Raw genomic sequence first — 23,153 nt, 5'->3', positions numbered from 1 at the left:
GTATGGACATGAGGGGAGAGTCAAAATATGGAGGAGATAAGGAGATCAACCAACCAACTCCTTCCTGCCTCACCATCTTGGTCGCTGTAAGCACTGGGACAATAATTTGCCGTTAGTCTCTCTGTTTGATGATGTTCTACAAAATTTCTCAGGGTACTGGAAAAACAATGAAAGGATGTCACCAAATCCATCAAAAGTTTTAGGAAAGCTGGTGTGGGACGCAGCCAGTACAAACTATGGACAGCAACATGGTGCTCACACATTTTCAACAGTGGCCAACCCACTCCAAAGAAGGAGCTAAGAGGGGGTGAAACATATTTGAGATCCTAAACCTGTTAAATCATTCCAGAAGCCAATCTCCAAATGCTTACCAGATTCCCAGTTTCCTCTCTGACACACTGATCCCAGAAGCAAGGAGAACATTCCAGAAGGCCTTTCCCATACCATGTGAAGGCAGCAGTCCCCGGCAGCTCCTCAGCCCCTGCTAAATCTGGCTCTGTGGAACACCACACTGCTCCTGCTATTTCTGACCAGCAATGCTTTGGTTATCCTGTGGCACTCCATGGAAGTGCTGGCCAGCTCTCAGCCCACTGGAAATCAGAGACCGTGGCTTGTGGTCAGGCCACTGCAGACAGCAAGGACTGCACATACCAAGCAGGCTTTCAAATCTCCTTCTCCACCCCTCCCACCTCCTCCTAAGACAAAGTTTCAACATCTCCAGGCTGCCAAATGCTTGTCCAAAAAGTCTGAAATGATTCCTTGTTCTTTATCCTAAGGGATAGATCACCATTTAATGGTTAATTTACAAATCACATGAGTAAAGGGAGAACTGAAAGGTCCTTCAGCCCCTGTGGAATAACAACATGCAATAGAGCAGCAGCTGGATTTTCAGTAGGACACACCACAAATGGGCAGCAATCAGCTCCAAGGAGCATGATTTAAGATCTGAGAGAGATTTCCCCATGTGTCCTGGTATCCTTCCTCCCTCTGTCACCAGAGCCAGCGGAGCCTGGAGCCGATGCTGGGCTATCAGGACCCGCTTTGGGGATGAGTCACTCCCCTGACCCCACTGACTGGGACCAAATGGAATCTGACACTTGGGGCAAGGGGGAACATCTCCATGAGATGTGTTTGCTGGGCAGTTTGGTTGCAAACATCCAGCACAGAAGGAATTTCAAGATGCTGCAGCAAACCAACCCCCTCGGTAGGACCTTGCACGGGTCCAAGTCCTCCCCTGAGCTCTCTGGGAGGATTTCTGAGCTCAGCAGCCTATAAATACAGAGAGATGTTTGCTGCAATGGCACCACTGTTGAGTGTGGTGTGCTCCAGACCACAAGGAAAACTATAACAGGAGGAGTTCAGCCATGGGCTGGTTCTGCCAAAGGAAAGATGTTCATGGGCAATGATTTTTCAGTGCTACAGTGAAGGTGAGTGTTTCAGAGCAAGTGGAGGAGGGAAAACAATCACATCAACAGACCAACCAACCAATCAAAAAAGAACTGTAGAAAGATTTAGGATAGAAGGATTCTCAAGGTCTTTAGCACAACCTCCTGCTCAAAACAGGGCTAACTCAGTGCCAGCTGCTCAGGTCTTCCCCAACTGAGTTCTCAAAATCTCCCATGGTGGAAATTCCACGTCTCTGAGCTACCACTCCACTGCTGTACCATTCCTAGATTCCTCATGGCATCAATGAAACCACTGCCTGAAGGTCAAAGAATCCAGCATGAGGCCAAGAAATGGACTGATGGATGGAAGGATCGTAGAGTGCTCATTTCCCAAGAAGGATTTTTTTGAGTGCCTGCATTTGAACTCTTTGCTCAAATTTTATTTCTCTTCCCTGAATCACCATCTTGTTTGAGATGAAATTCTGTTTGCCTGACCTCCAGCAACCTTTATGGCACTCCTGGGACACCAAATGACCATCAGTGCTTTACAAAGACACCAACTGCCACCATGCAACAGGATGGCTTGAAATGTCTCTCCAGAATCATTTTAAATCTAACTCTTACCGTGGATTTTTAAGGAAGTGGAGAAGAAGTGCAGAAGGATTTTGCATGGATCAGTGAACAGTAACAGCTGTCATAAGTGACAATGGTCACAGAGGAGTGGTAGGTTATGCAAAAGGAGTTTCCCAGTTGTATCCAGAGAAGTATCCAGAACAACAAATAGTGCAGACTGTGACTATAAATCTGGCATTTCAAGGACTAGAAAGCCCTTGGTCTTTTTGGGGTTTTCCCCATCTCCAGAAGCAGAAAAAACATTGATGATCCAAATCAGTCACAGCAGTTTGGGACTGCCAACTGTGTGGCTTTTCACCCCTCACAGTTCACTAGGACATGACCTCTCTTGCACTTGTGAGACCTTTAAAGACTGTTCAAAGTGTGTATTTTTCTTTAGGGTTTCTCTGGGACCATGGAGATATCGAATGATTTGATCATTTCTAAAACTCTTCAACTTCAGCTAAAGGAGTGGAGTCCATTGTCTGACCAACAATTTCCAAGAGATTTCCAAGAAATGTGAGAAGCAGACCAAAAGTGGCAGCTGAGAGTGTTCCTGTTCTTTGTGAAGGAACCAAACCCCTTTGGAAGCTGAAGGAAAATGAGAACCAACAACTGCTCCCAACCAAGTGTCCCCTCACCCAGGAAGGGCACCCAGCATACTTTGCTGTATTGAATCATCATTTGAGCCTTAAGATTGTGTAATAAAAGTTTTCAAACACTTCTCCTCATCTGCCGAAACAGGTTTTAAATTACAGGTGATATTTTATTTTGTCAGTCAGGAGTCCCTGGAAATGTTAAGGCTTGTCACTGCCAGATAATGAAATGTTTTGCAGCTATTTGAAGAGGAGGATTATTCAATTGTCATTTTCAAGTTCTTTGAGGCTGATGAAGGTGCAGGTGTCAGAAAAACACTCAAAATGATCACGAACAGCTTCTTCAACTAAAGAAATTTGCTTTCGTGTGCTAAAAAAAATCACAACAGAGTCTTGCAGTGAGGTAAATCTGACCTTGTATGTGCTGGTTTAATAAAATATTAACTTCATATTTAATATAATAAAAATTGATAATTTTAAATGAAAATGTTAAAAATTTTCAATCCAAATGCTAATTAAAATTTGCATTTATTTTCATCAAATTTAATTTTGGCTTGTCTGGGCTCTTTTTAAAAAAACATTAAGTTGCTAAATATTATTAAAGGACTGAAACTCAGTAATTCTGAAGAATGAAGTTTAGTAAATGCCACTAAAAGTTATTGAAGGGTTGAAAGTTGGTAACACATAATGAGGCTTTGCTTGGATCAGGACAGGTTTAGCAAAGATACTTTTACTAAGAAATGGTTTCAGTGTCTGTCTTGATTCTATTTTTCTCAAGTTCTTATAATTTGAAGGATTTGTTATGCTCCCTCCTACCTCAAATAGAGAATTTAAGGACATTTTCTTCCTCTAAAGCATTTTGGGAAACAGAAGCGAATGGCTCTTCTGTCCACTCTGAACTTCTACAAAAACTCCAAATTTATGGGAAGGAGTCTTAGGAAAGATTTGACAACTTGCACTGAAATGCAGGTATAAACAGTCATGCTGACAAACAGAAAATAGGTATAAATTTTGTATCTGAGAATAACAAATATAAATATCCGAAGACCTAAAAAGAGTTTTTTCTTAAAACATCCCTTGACATCAAGCACTGCCCCTTTTTCCCACAGTATCACCCTGATTCCCAGCTGAGGAGGATGCTCAGCCTGGGGAACTCCGGGCAAAAATCCACAAGCCAAGGGTGACAACTTCCTTCTACTCTCCAATGCATGACAAACCCTGCAGGAAACACGAGGACAAAGCTTATTTTGCGGCAAAGGGGCCCAACGCGCCCGTTCCTGGGTGAAATGGATGATCTGGGCACTCTGGGCACTCCCTGGTGCCGATCAAACCCCCCTGGCTTGATTTGAGATGGACGTTCCAGGGGCTGCAGCACCGGGAGTTTCCCTGCCAACCAACTACCTTGTACCTCTCTTGAGCAGGCTGGTCCTCCCCTCCAGGCTGCAGTTCCAGCGCTCGCTGCGGAACTGGAACTGGCACTCCATGATCCCGAGGCGGATGGAATCCCGCAGGGTCTCGGCCAGGCCCGGCTCCCGCCGGCACAGCCGCTTCTGCTTGCGGGACAGCTGGAGCAGGTCACACTGCTTGACGTGCACCCTGCCCTGGGCAGAGCCCGGGGAGGGCCCCAGTGACGGGAAGTGGGTCAGGGCTTCCTTCCCGGTCAGGCTGAAAGGAAGCAGGAAAAGCAGAGGTTATGGATCCTTCATGGTCACGGTACCAAGCCTGGCAGAGCTCAGGGAGTGTTTGGGCACAGGGTGTGACTCTTGGGGATGGGCCTGTGCAGGGCCAGGAGTTGGACTGGATGATCCTTGTGGGTGCCTTCCAGCTTGGCATATTCTGGGATTCTCTGAAGGCCAGGTGGGACAGGAGCTCTGAGAAACCTGCTCTAGTGGAAGGTGTCCCTGCCCATGGCGGGGAGTCGGGCTCAGTGGCTTTTAAAGGTCCATTCCAACCCAAACCATTTGGGGATTCTACCATGATTCTCAAATGGCAGCCATGGAAAGGTAATTGGAGGGCAGGATATTTGGAAAGCTGCAGCTCCTGGTACTTTACCAGCTCAGAAGATTAATCACTAAAGATTAGATCTTGTATCCCATCTCCACCACACACCAAGGCAAAGTACCACAGCAATGCTGTGGGGAGGAAGGAAAAACAAGTGTGTTGTCTCCAGCAACCCCAGGTGGGAAGGTTCTCTTGGCTCCGTGACAGGGTGACAAGGATGTGGAGGGGACTGGAGCATCTCTTGGGAGCAAGGAAAGCTGAGGGAGCTGGGGCTGTTCAGCCTCCAGAGTAGAGCCTGAGAGGGGCCCTCCCACCGTGTGTCAGGGGCTGCAGGGAGGGGGCAGAGGCTGGCCCAGGCTCTGCTGGGGGGGCCCAGCAATGGCACAGGAGGAACGGGCAGGAACTGATGCCCAGGAAGTTCCCCCTGGACAGGAGGAAGAACTTCTTTGCTGGGCAGTGACCCAGCACTGAACAGGTTCTCCCAGAGTGGGTGTGGACTCTTCCTCACTGGAGGTATTCCAGACCCCTCTGGACACAATCCTGTGCCCTGTGCTCTGGGATGGCCCTGCTTGAGCAGGAAGATGGGACCAGCCACCGTCCTTTCCAACCTGATCTATTCTGGGATCCTGGGATCCTGTGACATGTCTACACCCCTTCAGCTTGTTTTCCTTGCCAGTCACAGAGTGAGTTCCCAGTTCCTTCCGGTGTCCCATACAGAGATCCCGTGGTGCTGCAGGTCACAGCTCTCCAAAAAGCACTAACCATGTCCTTCCCAGGATTTGTGCCACTGGACATACTAGGAAAGCCCAGTGGGGAGGCAGTACCAATGACCACCTTTCTACAGCAAGCATGAGTTTTGCTGGAAAACATATTCTTGCTGAAAAAATAAAGGAAAGGTCAAAAAAAAATGTCCTGTCAAATGTAACAGCAATGCACTTACGTGTTCAGGTAACTCAGCTGGAAAATGCAACAAATTTTTGAGACAAATGTTTTCCCTTTTATGGCAAGACAATATTTTTCTTGCAAAATTTATCTTTAGGATGCTTGAAAACACAGAGAAGTTATTTTACTTTGATGCGAGATTTGAGGGCTGCAAACACACTGGGAGCAGCCATGGGATTGCACAACAGGGATCTGGTGAAGCCAGAGCCAGAGGGGGAAAGCTGAAGTCACAAATTCAGAGCTTGAGCAGACACAGTTTAACTCAGGCCTGTTGAGCTCCCCCTGCTTTGTCAGGGGCTTTGATGCATTTCAAGTAGAAGCTGTAAAGCCAAGACTGAGCTCTCCTGTAGCTCAGGGGTGTCTGATTCCCATCGAGGGCTGACTCAGGAAGGACAATGTGGTGCAAAAGGTATTGCTTAAATCTGCATGAGTGTGAAAGGGAGAAAAGGTGGCACCTGATTGCCAAACACAGGATCACAGAGTGCCCCAACCCCCACCCAAAAATACCAAAACCAGATCAATGGAAACGTCCTGGAACCTTCCCTTTTGGACACATCTCAGCCCCATCGTTAACATTTGCAGACAACACCCTCCCCCTCTCCCAAACCATGTGGTTTTCTGTGCAAGTCCACAGGTAGTTTAGGGAGTACAAATGGAAGAGCTGGTTGGTTCTTGCTCCTCTCCCCCACTCAGGCAAATCGGGCTCTGCTGTGGGAGCCAGACCAGCAGAGCTGGAGAGGGAGGGATGTAACGAGGAGCCAGCACTGGAGCATTCCTACGAGGACATCCTGGCCACTGGCACTGCCACCAGCAGTGCAGGGACTCTCCGTGCCCTTCCCTGCCCAGCCCAGCACTTGAGCAACACAAACCAGGTGGAGATGGGCAATAAGGTGGTGCTTCCAGCAACTTGTTGGTACCAAACAAGCCATTCCCCCCAGTAATGCACCAGTGAGACTTCATCTCTGCACCATTCCCAGGCTCCTGGTAAAACATGGCTCTTCCCCAGTGGAGTTGTCCAACAGTCTGACTGTCTGTGTCTGCGGGTGTATGTCTGGCACAGCCAATGTCTGGCACAGCCAATGTCTGGCACAGAGAGGAGAAGGAAGTCTGTGCCAGTGACCAGGACACGTGTCCACACTGTCTACCACACTCCAGTCCACATGTAAAGACTTTTATCCCAGGGAGGTGACCAAGATGGGAACTCACCTGGCTCCACAGCAGACATTTCTAACCCTCAGCTGTTCAAATAAGACCATACTCGTGTCAGGGATGTACCTTCGTGCTGGAGGATGCAAGTCAAGCACTGCAGCTGTGATTTGAGTCCTCCAGACACTTCACAGATATCTGTTTTCGAGATATTTGTCTGGGTCTCCCTGGAGTCAACCCAGTCTATCCAGGCACTGGAGTTAGAGCCCAGTTCAGACCTAACCCCACAGCTCTCTGCCTCTGTTCTCACAGGGCCCTACAACCTCCGGGTGTGCTCACACATCCTTAACTAGGAACAAATGCAATTAACTGACACATGGAATCACCCAGAGACCTGCAAACTTCCCAAGAACAAGGAACCTTGTGAATCCCACAGGAACCCTGAGATGAGCTCGGTTGGTCAGAGCATGGTGCTAATAATGCCAAGGTTGTGAGTATGGACAATTCACTTAAGAGTTGGAGTTGGTGATCTTTATGTGTCCCTTCCAACTCAGAATATTCTGTGAGCATCGAACCTTAGAAACCAAGTGGGTGAGAAGAATCTCATCAGGGATGTTCAGACTGTCCAACTCAGTGGGACAGTGCTGGCTCAGAAGAGGTGTTGCTGTTATATCAGCTGGGAGAATAACAACACTCACCCAGAGCCCTGGACTTTGCCTGGTAGTGGGATTTCAGCACCCACATCCCAGGAAAGTGCACTTGCCAACAAGTGCAGTGTGAGATGTGGTTCCTTTCCATTTCCATGCACTCTCTGTGCTCCCGTGCACCAAAGTTTCCCAAGTTCACAGCACAGGGAGAAGAAATAAGGAGGGAACTGACACTGAGGAGTCTGAGAGCCTGATATAACAACACTGAGATCATTCATTGCTTGAAAGCCACAGACAAAATCTTTTGAAATTCCTTTATACCAAAACACTGCCTGTCCACATACCATCAGAACTGCCAGGCATCCAACCTCCTGAGAACAGACAGAGCACACAGGGCTGGAGTCTGTAGGCAAACAGCAAAGCAAGAGCTGTAGGGTGAAAGCTAAAGTCCCAAAGTCAGACCTTGAGCAGACACAGTTTAACTCAGTGAGCTCTCCCCACGTTTGATGCGTCTTGAGCAGCAACTGCAAAGCCAAGACTCTGAGCTCTTCTGTAGCTCCGGGGGTTCAGGGGGTCTCTGATTCACATTGAGGGCTGACAGGAAGGAAAATGTGGTATAAAAAGTATTGCTTGAGTGTGAAAGGGAGAAAAAGGTGACAAACATCCTCAAATTTTTACAAGAGATTTGATGAATGACACAGCACAGGGGAGAGCTGAGAGAAACTCTCAGACTAGAGTAGAATTAGTGGGCGGAGGTTGAATACAGAACAGGGGAGAAGAGGCAACACAGCTTTGGAAAGTGGTCAGGCCTCTTAAACCTGCTGTGAAGGAGCCACTGAACAGACAGACCAAGGACAAGTCAAATTCTACCATCTTGTAAAGTGGACAGATTTCCAGAAGAGCTTGTGTATGAACACAGGTAGACTGGATATCTCCCACAGTTCCTACCAGGAGAAAAAGGAACACAAGGAGAACACAGGGCTTTGAAAGCAGGACTGCCCTGCAAGTGAGTAAAGATTATTCCAACCTGTAATATACAAGAACCAGGAGGAATTATGATAATTTATGAATTGACAGACTAAAGCTAAATGAAATGGGACACAGAGGCTGCAGTTAGACTTGAAGCCCTTCTCAATGCAGGGCACAAGGAATAATAAGTATCCAGATATTCATGCAAACCATGGAAGAAAAATTCATAAAGGACCATTAAACACAAAGATACTTTGACAGAGGAAACTCTTAAGGTGCAAACTGTCAGAAACTGGAGAGGATTCTGAGAGAGCATCTCTATCTGCTGTTCTGTGCCTTTTTATGCTCTTGCCTTCACATTTCTTACTCCCAGTGCTGACTCAGGTGGTGAGGCCACATGAGCCCTTGGTCTGAGCCAGGACAGCTGTGCTACAATCCTGGGCAGAGATTATCTCAAGAATGGTCCACCAGTGGCCAGTGAGATTTGGGAGAAGGTGATTTTGCCGTTCTCCAGGCCCTGAAGGATGTTGGGTGCTAATATTTGCGGAAAACCCAGACAGAATAACGACAGGCACCCTAAAACCTTTGAAGAATTTGATGCCATTTGCAGAGCAATCTTAATAGTGCAGAGCAAACACAGCCTGGGACCACACACAGAGCAGAGATACCAAGTTTAATTCATCCTTTACACCATGCAAAGTGAAAGCTTCATGGGAAAAACACTTCCTAAAACTGAATCCAGCAACACTTTAAATTCTGACAGAGGTAATGCAGCATCCTACACAAAGAGCTGGTTGCACAGGCAAACTTACACACACAGAGAATCACAGAATATTCTGAGTTGGAAGGGACCTACAAGGATCATCAAGTCCAACTCTTTAGGGAATGGCCCATTCAGGGATCAAAGCTGCAACCTTGGTGTTATGAGCACCACGCTCCAACCAACTGAGCACATCTCAGAGCACACGATACTTCTTTTTATTATTGTTATCTTTGTTGCACTTATTATTGAGTTTGTAAAGTTGCAACACACAAAGTAACTTGGTTTTCCTCTAGAAATGGAGGTCAGAAATAACCAGATGGAAATATCATGGTTAATGAAACAAGCAGTAAATTGGTTAATTCATGTGACTAAAGCTGCCTGGAAGATAACCTTTCTGTCACACTCATCACCTTAGACAGGTGAACGCCAGCAGGAAAAATTATCCTGCTGTGTTTGGAGGCTCAGGATCCTGTCAGAGATCAGGATTCCCAGAATAAGATCCATGCACAGACACCACTCTCCCAACTAGTCTCTCACATAACTTCCAGTTTAACCAAGCAGGCAGAGAAGTTAAAGGGGTGCCCGAGGCCGTGGAGGCGACCAGTGGCACAACTGGGAGCAGAAGCCACTCTCTGGGTCACAACTGACCCACCAAGATCACCCATCTGAGGGGAGGCTTTGCAGGCTCCAACCATGACTGTGTTTTACTGGGGTAAAACCAGCACAGGATCAGATCAAGATCACAGGATGGAAACACTCACACAAGATTAAATATAAAATATGCAAATATTTGCACTTGGGTGAACTGCACATCGTTTTTAGATGATTTAGGGTTTATTATCTACAGATCATACAGTGAAAAAAGTGAGCTCTTTGAATTAATGCACACCTGCTCGTGATCTGAGAGAACAATAAGGAGCTCCAACTTTTATTTCTCTCTCCTTTTCTGTCTGAGCACTTTGGTAAATTCATCTATTTCCTTTAATCTCCTTCCAGCCACATTCCAGCTGCTTAAGAGACTTTTAATGAGAGCCTGTTCCTGTGCAATGCCCAATGTCCTCTGGATCTGAGAGGTCTTAAAAACCCGTAAAAATATGCCTTTCCTACCTCTCCCAAGTAAGGAGAAAAATCAAAGGGAGCCCCAGCAACCCTCCATATCTGATTTCAGGGGCCTTTCATGTTCCACAGGAATATCTACACCCCACAGAGAGCTGCAACAGGCATTCAAGGAAGGCTGAGGGAATATGGGACATGAGCAAACCAAGGCCACTGTGGTGCACAGGGGTCCTCAAGTCTCCTCTGTCCCTGGCAGGTCACTGAAACAGTTTTAGTCCTTTCAGAAACATCACATTTAATCCTCCATATTTGTCCCTGAATGAAGACATGGCCAGTGAGTGTTGGACTGTTGGGATTAACTGGGATGGTCTCTGCTTTGTACCACCCACTGCCTACAAAGAAGGTGGCAGAAATCCCCAAAGCCTCTAAATTATGAATCTCAATAATCAATATTGGGATTTAACAACTGATATCAAAGGTTTTGACTTTCCTCCATCAGAGTTGTCGTTTCAGCCCCTCGGGCAGGTGTCTCTATACCTGTTGTCCTCCAGGTTTTCTATCAAGTTTGTGCTCCTCACAAAGTAAAAAAGCTTGAATGAAAGCCTCGGCTGAGTTTACACGATTAGAATCCTCTGAGAGGGGCTTTGCTTGCTGCAAACCCTCCCTGGGAGCAGCAACAGATGATGTGTCCACATCCAGACTCATTTTTTAAAAAAGAATTCTCCTGAAGCTCCACAGAGAACAGGATATCAAATCCTTACATCAGAGGTCTGGGAGGAGAGGGAGTGACCTGGGTGGGGGCTGAGCTGGGGCCCTTCAGTCAGAAAAAAGCCTTTACCCCTGCCACACATCTCTGCTGTGGCACTGCATCCTCAGACTCCATCTTTCCAAGGCTCACCTGAAAGTTGCCTTCTCTGCCATTTCTGCTCTTTCTCTCTCTTTTTAATACCCCAGTGACTGAAAATGCCAAAAAAAACAGGCTGTAACAAACCCTCCTGCTACACTGGGCTGTGAGGAATGATGATGCAGCCTGTAAGTAATATCAGCATTTAATTTATCAGCTCAACAGGAAGAAAAACATCCTCTTAAACCTTTCCAGGAGCACTCAGACAGCAGAGTCCCTATTTGAGGTACATTTGGTCCATTAGATTTATCAGGGAAATGCTGCAATTAAACAGTTACCAAAGAAAATGTAGGAATGTGGGTAAATGGGCTAATGGGATGAAAACCAAGACTTGCTGGACATCTCCAGGACACAAGGGAGGTGAGGACAGTGGTTTTGAGGGTGCTTGTATCAACACTAAGATGTCATTTGACATATTATGCTGTTTTCAAAACTATACAAGCCCCAGATTCAATAGACCTGCAAGTCATGTGTTGGTTTTACTCCCTAAGGAGCCCAGAAAACTCTTCCATCATGGAATGAGCAGCAATTGTGCCACTGGCTATGGTGGGAGCAGAACCAGCCTAAATACAGAGGGCACAGGTAGGCTGGACTAAGAGGAGCTGCAAACCCAGCCAGCACATCCTGTGAAATCCCAGCACATCCTGTGAAATCCCAGGAATCCTGGCGCCTCTGCACCTACCACAGGTATTTCAGGAGGGGTTCTAAAGGCTCCAGCAGATCTGGCTGCCCACAGAGCACAGGCCAGACTGGCCCATGGATGAGACATGTCCCAGCCTGCTCCTCAGAGGTCTCCCAGGAGAAGGTTTTGATCAGGTTTGTAACTTCCACCTCCCCAACAACATCCTACCTGAGGTGGGTCTCTTCCAGATTCTGCCCTGGCCTAATTCTAGGAGGACTCCTCTGTGAGGAGCTCTTTGCCCTCCAGCACATCCTAAATGCCTTTTCACCTTGAAAACACGGCCCCTGAGGAGCCAACAGGAGGTTGAGAGCTTTTAATGAGGTCTGGAGAGATTCCCACCTCCCAAGGAGATGAACAGCCTGGAAGGAAGAGCGTGGCTGAGGCAAGGAGGGAACACCTTACAGGATGGGGGAGGACTGAAGCAAAGGTGAAACCAGCACAAGGGAAGTGGAGAGGTGCACAGTGGCTGTACCCAGGGGAGCAGCCACTCCTGGATTCCTGCAGCCAGGAAACCCAACACAGCCCCAACAACAGCCAGCCCACCTTGCACACAGAGCTGAGTTTCTCTCCCTCTCCTAAAAGCAAGTTTTAATTTACCCCCTGTGGACCTTGCACTGGCAGTTCAAGGTCTGTTCAAGCACAGCCAGAGCACTGACACCAGCGAGCCGAGAGCTCCAAGAGCTGGGAATGGAGTGGGAGATCTGCCCACAGCTGCTGTCCTTTAAAAGCCCCTTGTCCTAAAGCCATGGCAAAACCAATTTGTATATTCAGGGCTGATCTGCATCTTTCCCAGGCCCTTGGATGATTTTTGCTGGACTATCCCACACACTTCATGCCTCACTTTTATCCTGATGGAATCAAACTCGGCTTTTTCTTCACCCTTTCAACCAGCAATGAACCCTTTCAACCAGCAATTCAACCTTTGCCAAATCCCCTGCACACACAGAAAGGGCTCAGGTTCTCTCTCCACCAACAGCCTCCTTCACTTTTTCTTACACCTTTGCAGGTTTTCTCCATTAAGTGTTTGGAAAGCAAAGATCTGACTCATGTGCCTAAGTCTCTCCTATTTGGAAAAACCTAGAGACAGACACTGACCCAGCTCTCCAGTCCCCTCAATTCAGGAGTAATTTGGGTGTGAGATTGCTTTTCTTCCCAACTGAGGCCACATGAGGTATTCACTTCAAAAATATTTAAGTTCCTCTCAAGTCTAGAAACTCAATTTTGTATCTGAAAGCGTCCATGTCACATATTGCTCACCATCAGGAGTTCTTAGACTTTAGTTTCTTCTTGTTACTTCCAGATGAAGAGGTGGGAATATGCAGGACACCCCTGTGCCAAACCCCCCAAGGAAAAAACCCCACACTTCAAAGTGAACCTACAGCCTCAGACCCTGAGCTGTGCGTTGTCAAGAGGCAGCACACACAGACTTCATATCCCAGAAAGCAGCTTGCACCAAACAGGTCATTGCCACAAGGTGAGAAATCATTCAGGTTTCTGGAATAAAATCCAGCCTGAGCAACAGTCACTGACAGCTTGGTGTTGCCTGGAAGGGCAGCACAAATTCATTCCCTTCCACTGGCACAACCATGTGCTCCTGTCCCTGTGGGTGGCAAGCCAAAAACACTGCAGCCCAAGCCCTTCAAAGAGCAGGTTCCTACAAGCTCTGAGTGACTGAGAAAAGGGAGCCCTTCCCGTCAGCAGACACTCAGATGTAAGTTAGGCTGAATGATACAATTAATAAATTTAAAATCCAGCTGATTTAAGGAAGCTTTGCAGCAGAAATGAAATAGCAATCTTGTCCTAGGTGAGCAGTGAGAAGCCAGCAGACCTTTCCCAACAAATGTAGGAAGAAATGTCTGGCATTTGGTGGGAGGATCAGTGGAGAGAGAACAAGACACTCCACACGTGTAAGGCAGCACAGACCTGTCCTGAGAGCTACGATCGCTCCCAGCAGTGTCTGAATGTACTAATGTTTGTGTCTGTTCTGCACTCCCTGATACACACACACCAACAGCTCTGGGTACCCTTAAGAGAGTCTAAAACACGTGCCTGAGGAGCAGCTCACGCAGAAAACAAGACAAAACAGAACACTCTGCATGGGAAATTCTGCCTTGACCCAACCTGTTACAAACCCATCTCTGCCTTTATCCCAAGCAAACTACAACGTGGGGGGAGGACCCACCCCCAGTGACACTCGTGCCCGGGGGACCCTGCAGTGTCCCAGGCTGGAGCAGCAGCTCTGCCTCCCTGCACTCGAGGGGACCCCTCTGTCCCTGCGATGGCTTTAGTCCCGTGGAGCCCCTCAGCACCCCGGGGTCACCCTCCCCTCCCTGCTGGGCCCTGGCTCCCTGTACCAGCCCCATCATCCCACCCTCTGCCCCCCAGGGAAGCCGCCTGCAGGGAGGAATCAGTGCCAGCCACCACCCGGGGCTAATTCCCACCCTGAGCAGGCACGGGGCACAGTTCAGAGCTACAATCCAGTTTTCCTCCCTCTTGCTCCCAGCAAACAGCACGTCCCACCCCATTTCCCTGTCCCGCTCTCTCACGGTTGATCTTCCCCGCGTCCCCTCTCTCCGGGCTGCCCAGGAGCACGGGGGGGCTCCTGCGACCCCCAAACCCCCGCGGCCCCTTCCCTCCCCGCTCTGCCCCGCCGGGACCGCGCCCGCCGTGCCGGCTCTGCCCGGGCCGTGCCTGGGATGCTGCGGGCGCTGCAGGTGCGGGGCCGGCCGGGACCCCCCCGGAGCGGTCGGGACGGTCCCGAGGGCCGGGGCAGCCCCGTGGAGTCCCCGCGGCCCCTCCGCAGGGCATCCAGGGGAACCGCGATCCCACGGGAACCGCGATCCCACGGGAACCGCGATCCCGCGGGCCCGGACTGCGCCACGGACACTCCGAGCTGCCCCACGGACGCTCCGCATCCCCCTGCAGAGCCCGTGCCCTGTCCCACGGACAGTGCCACTGCCCCCGACGCTGCCCCACGGACACTCCTCATTCCCTCCCAGACCCCGTCGCTGTCCCACGGACACTCTGTCCCCTATCCCCGGATCCCGGTGCTGTCCCGCGGACACTCCCAACTGTCCCACGGACACTCCGATCCACCTCTCCGGGTCCCTCGCGCTCCCCCCGTGTCCGCGGCGCGGAGGCGGCGCCGGGGCCGGTGCCCGCGGGCGATGCTGACCCGAAGTAGGCGGCGGCGGGCGGCGGCGGCAGGAGGAGGAGGAGGAGGAGGAGGATGCGGCTGAGGGCGGCGGTGGAGCGCATGGTGCGGGCGATGCGGGTCCCACTCGCTTGGGCCGCCCGGCAACGCGGCTCTTTAAGCGGGAGGCGGGGCGGCCCCGTCCCGTCCCATCCCGTCCCTTCCCACCGCCGCCGGGCACCCCCGGGGTTCCCTGGGGACCCGCCACCCCCTCCAGCCCTCGGGGACGCCGCGAAGGGTCGTGCCCCTCTGGGTCCCTCCATCCTCGCGGGATCCCTACATTCCCACAGGATCCCTCCATCCACGCGGGATCCCTCCCTCCCCGCGGGATTCCTCCATTCCCACGGGATCCCTGCATCCCAGCCGGGTCTCTCCATCCCCGCAGGGTCCCGGGACGACGCTCGGGGCTCTGCAGCTCCCGGACCGTGCTGGGGCATCGCTAGGACCTGCAGCACGCTCGGGGATGCCCGGCAGTGCCCCATGGAATGATAACGGTGGGAGAACATCGCGGTTCCAGCCTCAGCGCTGCCCTCGGCGGCTGTTTGTGAGGGATAGAGGTGTTGGGGAAGAGGGGAAGAGGCACCTGTTGTGCCCGGGCACCCAGAACCCACCCAAATCATCCCTCCTGCTGCCTTAGCTCCCTGCTCTGATGTTCATGGATGGAGCAGGAGGATCCCAACACACATCCCAGAGCATGGACAGACACATCTAACTAAGTATGCGATGCACAAGCGACACCTCATAGAAATGCTGGTGGGAAGGACCCTTTGGAGGTCTCTGGATCAATCTCCTGTCCCAAGACAGGCTGCTGTGAAGTCTAGAGAGGGATGGTTGTGACTTTGTCAGGCCATGTCCTGCAGAACTCCAAGGGTGCCCGTTCCCATGCCTCTCTTATCCTACAGATGCACAACCCTCCAGGAGAAGTGTTTCACATCCAGCCCGACTCTCCCAAGTGCAAGGAGACAAACTTTCATACGGGAGCTCCACAACAAATTTCCAGAACCCAATCGTGGACTTTGCAACAAATGTTAGGAAGGTGTAACCCCAATCCCCTGAACACACTCCCTCAGAATCCCAGAGCTGTGGAGCCACACAAGAGGAAGGGCTCTGGGCAGGCAGACCGGCACAGGGAACCAGCCCCCTCCAGCAATAACAGGGCAGCTGTGCTGAGCTGGTGGGGCCCTGCTGGATGTCCCACCCTCCTCCAAACCTTATGTACCTGGAAGGTGCTTTGCAAACAGCACAAAGGTGTATGTGAGGCGGTGAAATCCAGCCCTTCCTGGTAAAGAACTCCAGCTGAACCTGGGATTGGTCCTGCAGCAGGATCCTCAAATATCTCAGGAGGGGGAGGGTGAAGCCCTGTTCTCTACTACTGGGACCATTGTTGTTCTCCAGTCTGTTCTGGGGCTTCTCCTGTTTGTTATCTACACGGGGGCTCCTTGTGGCACTTCCCTGGGCAGAGCATCTCTGTAACCCTTCCCTGCCTGACAGAGACGGGTTGTCAAGGACTGATGGTTTTAGGAGAGGGATTAAGGTAAGTAAGGACAACATGACCAGTTGCCATCTCACACCAGTCCCACTACAGTAGGAAGAGAAAGCCCTGCTCTCCTTTCATGCTCTGACCTGAGCTGGGCTGTGCCCCTCCAGCCATGGTGACCCAGGAGGTTGAACAGGGTTGTTTCTTGGGAAGGGAAGCAGAGGAAGGTGTGTGGCTGCATGTCAGAGAAGTCTGAATTCATGAAGGGGGTAAGATGGGAGTCTCACATACCATGAAAAATGAGGTGAAGAAGGGAAACACAACTGTCTTCAGCCCTTTCAGAACTCCCCAACATCCAGTGCTCCTCACTGTCCTAGGACCCTGCTGACTCCTCTTGGTCTTCCCTCTAAACCTGCTCTGCCTCAGCCTTGTTGCCCGAATATTCAAAGAGGATCAAAGTTCCATTTTTCCTGCCCCTCTCAGAAGCTTTTCTCCTTTTCTGCTCTCGGCTCATTAGATGACACGCAGAGACTTGCTGATTTAGTTACTCCTGTTCAGGGGTGTTTGCAGAAGAATGGCTTTTGATGCTATTTTTCATAGAAATCCAGAATAGTTTGGGCAGGAAGGGACCTTAAAGTCCATCAAGTTCAAGCCATGGCAGGGACACCTTCCACTAGCCCAGGTTGCTCCAAGACCTGTCCAACCTGGCCTTGAACACTTCCAGGGATGAAGCATCCACATTTTTCACCAAAATATATAGGAATGACTGGGAGTGGGGGGTTACTTTTGATAACCCTCTCATTTCTTGACTTGCTACCATGACAGCACGCAGAGGACACAAGCCTGGCATCAAGGACTCATGGATATTGGCATTTTTCTGAGAGCACACCACAGAATGCAATTCTGCACTGGGATTATTCTTCAGCCACAGTGCCAGGGTGTCCCTAAGCAGACCATGGGAGCAGGTCAGGAAGAAGGCAGCCACCTGCCTCCAGCCCTGAGAGTGGAACCACATGGGGAGCACCACGCCGTGCTCTCCACTGTCACAGTCCAGTCTTGATGTCTTTGGCAAAGAAGGTGACAGTGCAGCCTCTGCAGTTCTGCTTTCCAGATTTGAGTTCTCTGGTGCACCAGAGTCCAAATTCCTTGAGTACTAAAGCAGCCACAGCCCCTTCTCCCAGACTTTTTGAGAAGCTGTGACACCACTGAAGCCACTCCTGGGAGTTCAGCAGCTCAGAGGAGCTGCCTGGATGTGTGTTCCCTGCCCTGCTTGGGCAATCCACGTGGTGAACTCTGGGGGGCAGAGCAGAGTTCATGCAGCACCTCTGCCAACAAGACTGAGGGAATGGGAGGGTGGCAGCTCCTGGACAAAGTTGTGGCAGGTGAGGAGCTTTTAGTAGTTCTGGAAGCTCTTGGAAGTCCAAGACTGCCCAGCCCAACACACCTGGACAGATTCCCATGAAGCCTCATAGAAGAAGGAAAGAGGGCCAGATCCCACAGGATTGTGCAATCCCACAGGGACCTGCTGAGGAAGGTGAAGAGGACCGGCCAGGATCCAAGTGATGAAACACCCACAGAGGTCAGTTATGTGCTGATGCACCAACCTTTCAGTCCCAGACAGAGAATTCCAAGGAAAGACCAGGTCACTGAGGGCTGCCAAGGGAGGCAGGTCAGCAGTGGGGTGAAGACATGAACACCTCTCTGGTGCCTCCTGGAAAGTGTCTCTGATGTGAGAAAGGGTCTTCCCATGAACTTTGGAGGCCACAACCACAGCCAGATTTTTTTACAGCTTTGACAGTGCCTATTTCTATTGGCAGAGTTGTGCTTGGCAGGACACATTGTCCCTTCTGGCTGGTGTGAAGGAGGGAACTTCAAATGGTGTGTGAGTGACTGGGGAGGAGGTGGGAGCTGTAGGGCAGAGGGAGCAGCCCCACTTCACAGTCCCAGCTGACTGTGCACACCGTGGTCCTGCTGAGGCAGGGTCTGCACTGAGGAGCTGCCAGGAGGTTCTGGGCAAGCTGAACATGCTCTTACGCCATGGAGGGGGTCTGTCATGGAGGTCTCCTGTCCTTCTTGGTCCTGGTTCCTTCTGCCAGGAAAGAGAAGCCTGGAAGAGGTTGGCCAAGGGAGGACAGTCCTTGCTGTACTTCTTGCTTTTCTCATCCCAAGCTGGCAGGACAACTCGAGATGAGTCTTCAGCAGGAGGTGTCAAAGGGACACATGGGACAAGGTGAGTGCTCATCTTGTCCCCAGAGCTCTCTTCCTTCTTGGCTTTTTGGGGAGCCACTGTGGCAGGGCCTGTCCCCGTAATTCCTGTCTTGGTCACGAGGTGTGAGGGAGCCACGTGTGGGGAGAGGAGGGGCCTTGTGCAAGGAGAACACTTGTGAAGATCTTGGGGAAAGTGCAACAAACCTCAGGAGTTTGGTTGGTCAGTGAGGAGCTGGGTCAGAGGGAGGAGAAAGAGCAGAGTGAGTTTGTGTCTGAAGCAGAGAAGGTTTCAGGAGAGAGAGACACTGGGCAGAGCTGGAGGAGGACAGGCTGGTGGTGGAGGTGGGCAAGAAGCAAGTCCAGGAGCAGGAATATGGGTGGTTTAGTGCTTGGCTCAGGAATTTGTGCCAACAGCAGGAATGGAAAAGGCTTTGCCAGAGGCAGGGCTGAGGCTCAGGTGTGTTGGGGACTTTGGAGGAGAAGCACATAACACAACAGGAGAAGGGAAAACTGGTGACAACAGGAAGGTGGCAGGAGCACCTGAGAGGGTCCCCCTGTGTGGGTGAGAAGACCGTTCTATCTGCTCCATTTGTTCCACTGCTCAGAGCAAGACCAAGGCTCAGGCTTTGTCATGGAGTTCACAAGCCAATAAATCCTATAAAAGCCTGGAGAAAGGAGAACAGTTTTCTTCTGTCCTGGCATGTTGTTTTATCCCAGTTCCTGGGGTCATGCTCCAGGGCTTGTCATTGTAGATGTCTCTCTAGTTAAATTATTTCCTTTCAGAGCTGATTTGATCTGTGCTGCTTTGAAAGCAGTTTTAGGGATGTTTCCCAAGGTACCATGGCCATATTTCTTCTAAACCAGGTGGTTTCTGAGTCAGCTGCTCATTGCCCTATTCACTGTCCTGTAGCCATTTGGACAAGTCCCTGTCTCAGTAGTTATTTCATACCTATAGCTTATGTAGGGTTTTATATATGGCATTTCAAGGACCTTCTAATTGAATTTCACTTGCCACCTGACTTTATCTGATTCACAAAAAAGAGGCATTTTGTGAGGCATATTGTGAGATTTCAGAGAAAATTATTTTGAGGGATTCATGGAAGTTGAAGAAACCTTCCCACTCAGTGCTTCAATATGCTGGAGTTTGGCTGTGTAGGAATTTCTGACACTCTGATATTGATCACGTGTATTGGGAAAAATCCTCCCACTTTCCCAGCAAGGAGCTTTGCAAACCCCACCCCACTGATCCAAGTTGTAAATTAATCCATACATCCCTATCCTGGACAGAGATCCCCACGTGCTCAGAGTCTGGCTGTCACTGGCATTGTCACAGGGACTGCTGCCGATGTGCCTTTGGCCAGCACACTGCACAAGCCTCTCCTTCCCTGTCCCAGCAGGGTGACCCCAGGCCATGGCATGTGCCGAGTGTGCCCGGGCTGTGAGGGATCCTTTCCGTGCCTGTTGGGAATTACAACCAGCTTGGCAACTGCTGGAGTAAGAACTGCACTCGTCCTTTGGACAGAGCCCAGGGCTCCAGCTGAGGATTCCCAGCCCTCCTTCAGTGCTCCCATCACTCAGTACCTTGGATCACCCTCATCACATTCCCAGCACCTGCTCTGGTTCTCCTGGATCTTCAGTGTCAATGAGGAGAGCGGGATGGCAGGTATTCCACAGGTGCTTCCTGTTTTGGGGTCCAGCCAGAATTCCTGATGTTCTGTTCTCCATGATGACCACCCAGTAGATTTGAGGTGATATTTTTATAGAAGGCTGTGCTTAATTAAGCACTTGTTGTACATTAGAAACTCATTATCAAGGAAGGGAAGCTGATTAATTATCTCAGATGTAGAAATCCAGACCACAGACAGCCTCCCATCATCCAACAGACCTCCCGTGTCCCACTGTGAAAATGGTGCTCCTTCCACCAGCTGTAGGCTGAGGACTAAGCCAGTCCTCAGCTCATCCCAGGTGATGTTCTGGAGCACTGCTCTGCTTCTTGACCCCAGCACTGCTCTGCAGCTTCACTGACCCGCGACACTCTTGGGCACATGGTGGGATTTTGGGGGGTCCTGTGCAGGGCCAGGAGTTGGACTCGATGATCCTGATGGGTCCCTTCCAACTCAGCATAATCAATAATTCCATGATTTCATGATGTTTTGAGATCCAGGCATGTGTCGGCCTCCGTCCCACCTCAAACAGGGGCGCAATGAAACAGGGAAAGGTTTGGACAACTTGATCTGAGACAGAGAAAGGATCTGGAGAAGAAGCTATGGAGTAGGGATCCTTCAGTTTGGATAAGGGACAACTGATGCTGATACAACAGTGCTTGTCCAGACCACTTCGTTTCACAGAGCGTGGACAAGAACTTACAATTATTGTGGCATCAAATTAAATAAAATCAAATAAAACATAAAATCCCACACTGGATGCTGTTCTTCACACCACCAGGACATTGTCACCAGGAACTGTGGGACTGCAGGTGACTCCACGTCACAGAAGCCAAATGTTCACGTGCAGTTTAAGGAGAAACCACGTAGATTTATGGAAGAAAAAAAAAACACTATTACTAAAACCATCAACACCGCCTTGGGCTGGGGAAGTCCCTAAGCTGCAAATTCTTGGTGTCTGGGAAATTTTTTCAGGAGAAGAGTCGTTACGTGCACATTCTGTTCCTGTGATTTTCCCAAGGAATCTGCTTTTGCACGGAGTTGCTGCTGGGAGGGAGCCAAATTTCAAAATCTAAACAGAAAATTGGGGAAATTGTGAAAGAGATCAAAAGAAAAATCAAATTACAAAGATGGCGAAAATGAAAGCAAGGGACGTGTCATGGATTAGAAGCACGCAAAGCTTGGAAAGATGAAAGGCAGGAGGGAACACGATGAAACTCCTCTGGAAATGCCCATTGCTCCCTGACATCCAAGTACCTGGTGGGGATTTCCCACTGTAGTTTTGTCTGGAGAGGCAACAGGTCCAGCATTGGGATCCACAGTCACCAGTGGGGGTGGGAAGTAGCCTCATGTACCCACTTGTCCCATGGGCAGAGCTTGTCCAGGGCAGGGCACACTGCTGAGGGGCCCAATGGCCCCGGGGACCCTCGAGTGGGGTGGACAGGGATGAAGTAGAAGCATCAGGAGACTCCAGAGGACCTGAAGGGTAACTTGTATGCTTGAAATCCATGTTCCTCGGGGTCTGCCTCTCACCACAAAGAGGAGCTGTGGGAGGGGTGCTGTGAACTGCACTGGGAGCATCCCCACCTTCACCACACTGCAGGACATTTTCCAACCTAAATCCAGTCTGGACCTGATATAAACTGGAATCCTGGATTTCCTACTTCCTTTGCTAGTGGAAGGTCCATGTCTGTGCAGGGAGCTGGGTGGTGGAGGTGGAGCAATCAGATGTTTTCAGGGCAGTTTGAGGTGAGCCGTGTTGGTGCTGCTTGTCCACATCAATGGTGTGTTGGGCCACCCAGGGGGGTGGTGGGGCTGAGGTCTGACATGGAGCATGAGCAGGTGTCCCTGCCCACAGAAAGGGAGTTGGGATTAGATGTTCTTCATGGTCTCCTTCCAACCCAAACCATTCTGTGATTCTATAATGAAGAGCCAAAATGAGGGGTCAGCAGAGTCTGCAGAGCTGTGTATTAGTAGGACCTGTTGTGGTCTGACTAGGGTAATGGTTTTACACTAAAAGAGGGTAGATTCAGATTATATATATGGAAAAATTTTTTTAGTACAAGGGTGCTGAGGCCCTGGCACAGGTTGCTCAGAGAAGCTGTGGCTGCCCCAGCCCTGGAAGTGTCCAAGGCCAGGTTGGATGGGGCTTGGAGCAACCTGGGCTAGTGGAAGGTGTCCCTGCCCATGGAAGAGGGGTTGGAATAGGTTGGCCCTCAAAGGTCCCTTCCAACCCAAACCATCCTGTGATTGCTCAAGACAGGACTGAAGAGCAGGGTCAAGATAGTCCTTGCACCCTGGAGGAAACAGGAGAACAGAGGGGAGATCACCCATCCTGGTCGTGCCATGTCAGTCTTGCTGAGGTCCTAGGAAAGGGCCAACAGCTCAGAGAGGCTTCCAAAGAGGTCTCTTGGATGGATGGAAAAGGACTGTTGATCACAATTAATAGTCAGTCCATGTAGAGCTGCTGGGTTCTGGGGAATCAAGGACCGCTGACAAACTGAGCCTGTCTGAGAGCCCACTGCTGCTCCCCTTCCTTTCTTCATCCCCCCTCTGCTCCCAGCATCAGCCCTGAGCACTGTGTTACACCCTGTTCTGCACAGTTCTGCATCCTCAGCGATCTGATCCATGGAGAGCTCTGTGGGCCCTGAGCCCATCCCAGGTGGGAGGGAGGGAGGGAGGGATAGATGGATGCATGGATGGATGGATGGACACACAGCCCTTGGCAGAGGCAGAAGAGACGTGGAGAGCAGCCTCTCCTTCTGTCAGTGCTGTTCCCTGAGCTCCCACCACCTCAGGGAGCTTCCCGAGAACCTGCAGCCACAGCAGGGGCTGGGTGTGAGCCCCTGCTCAGCCTGAGCCCTGCACTGCCAGCCGAGCTCCCAGCTGAGCTTGGGTGAGCTGAGCC

At 50.4% G+C, this 23,153-nt stretch overlaps 1 protein-coding gene across 1 annotated transcript in view; it reads right to left on the bottom strand.

The window, feature by feature from the left end:
* The window catches only part of WNT9B (Wnt family member 9B), a 30,765-nt gene that overhangs the window by 6,201 nt on the left and 1,411 nt on the right, over positions 1 to 23,153 (bottom strand). Inside the window, exon 2 of the mRNA XM_027711943.2 lies at positions 4,002 to 4,258. Coding sequence (XP_027567744.1) covers positions 4,002 to 4,077 — 76 coding nt within the window. The 5' untranslated portion in view covers positions 4,078 to 4,258. The remainder of the gene's footprint in view (positions 1 to 4,001; positions 4,259 to 23,153) is intronic.

Source organism: Pipra filicauda, unplaced genomic scaffold (genome assembly GCF_003945595.2).
Source record: "Pipra filicauda isolate LSUMZ 115617 unplaced genomic scaffold, ASM394559v2 scaffold336_size1087642_pilon, whole genome shotgun sequence".
Classification (NCBI taxonomy): Eukaryota; Metazoa; Chordata; class Aves; order Passeriformes; family Pipridae; genus Pipra; species Pipra filicauda.
Note: the sequence above shows the minus strand (reverse complement) of the source record. Positions and strands in the feature narration are given on the sequence as shown.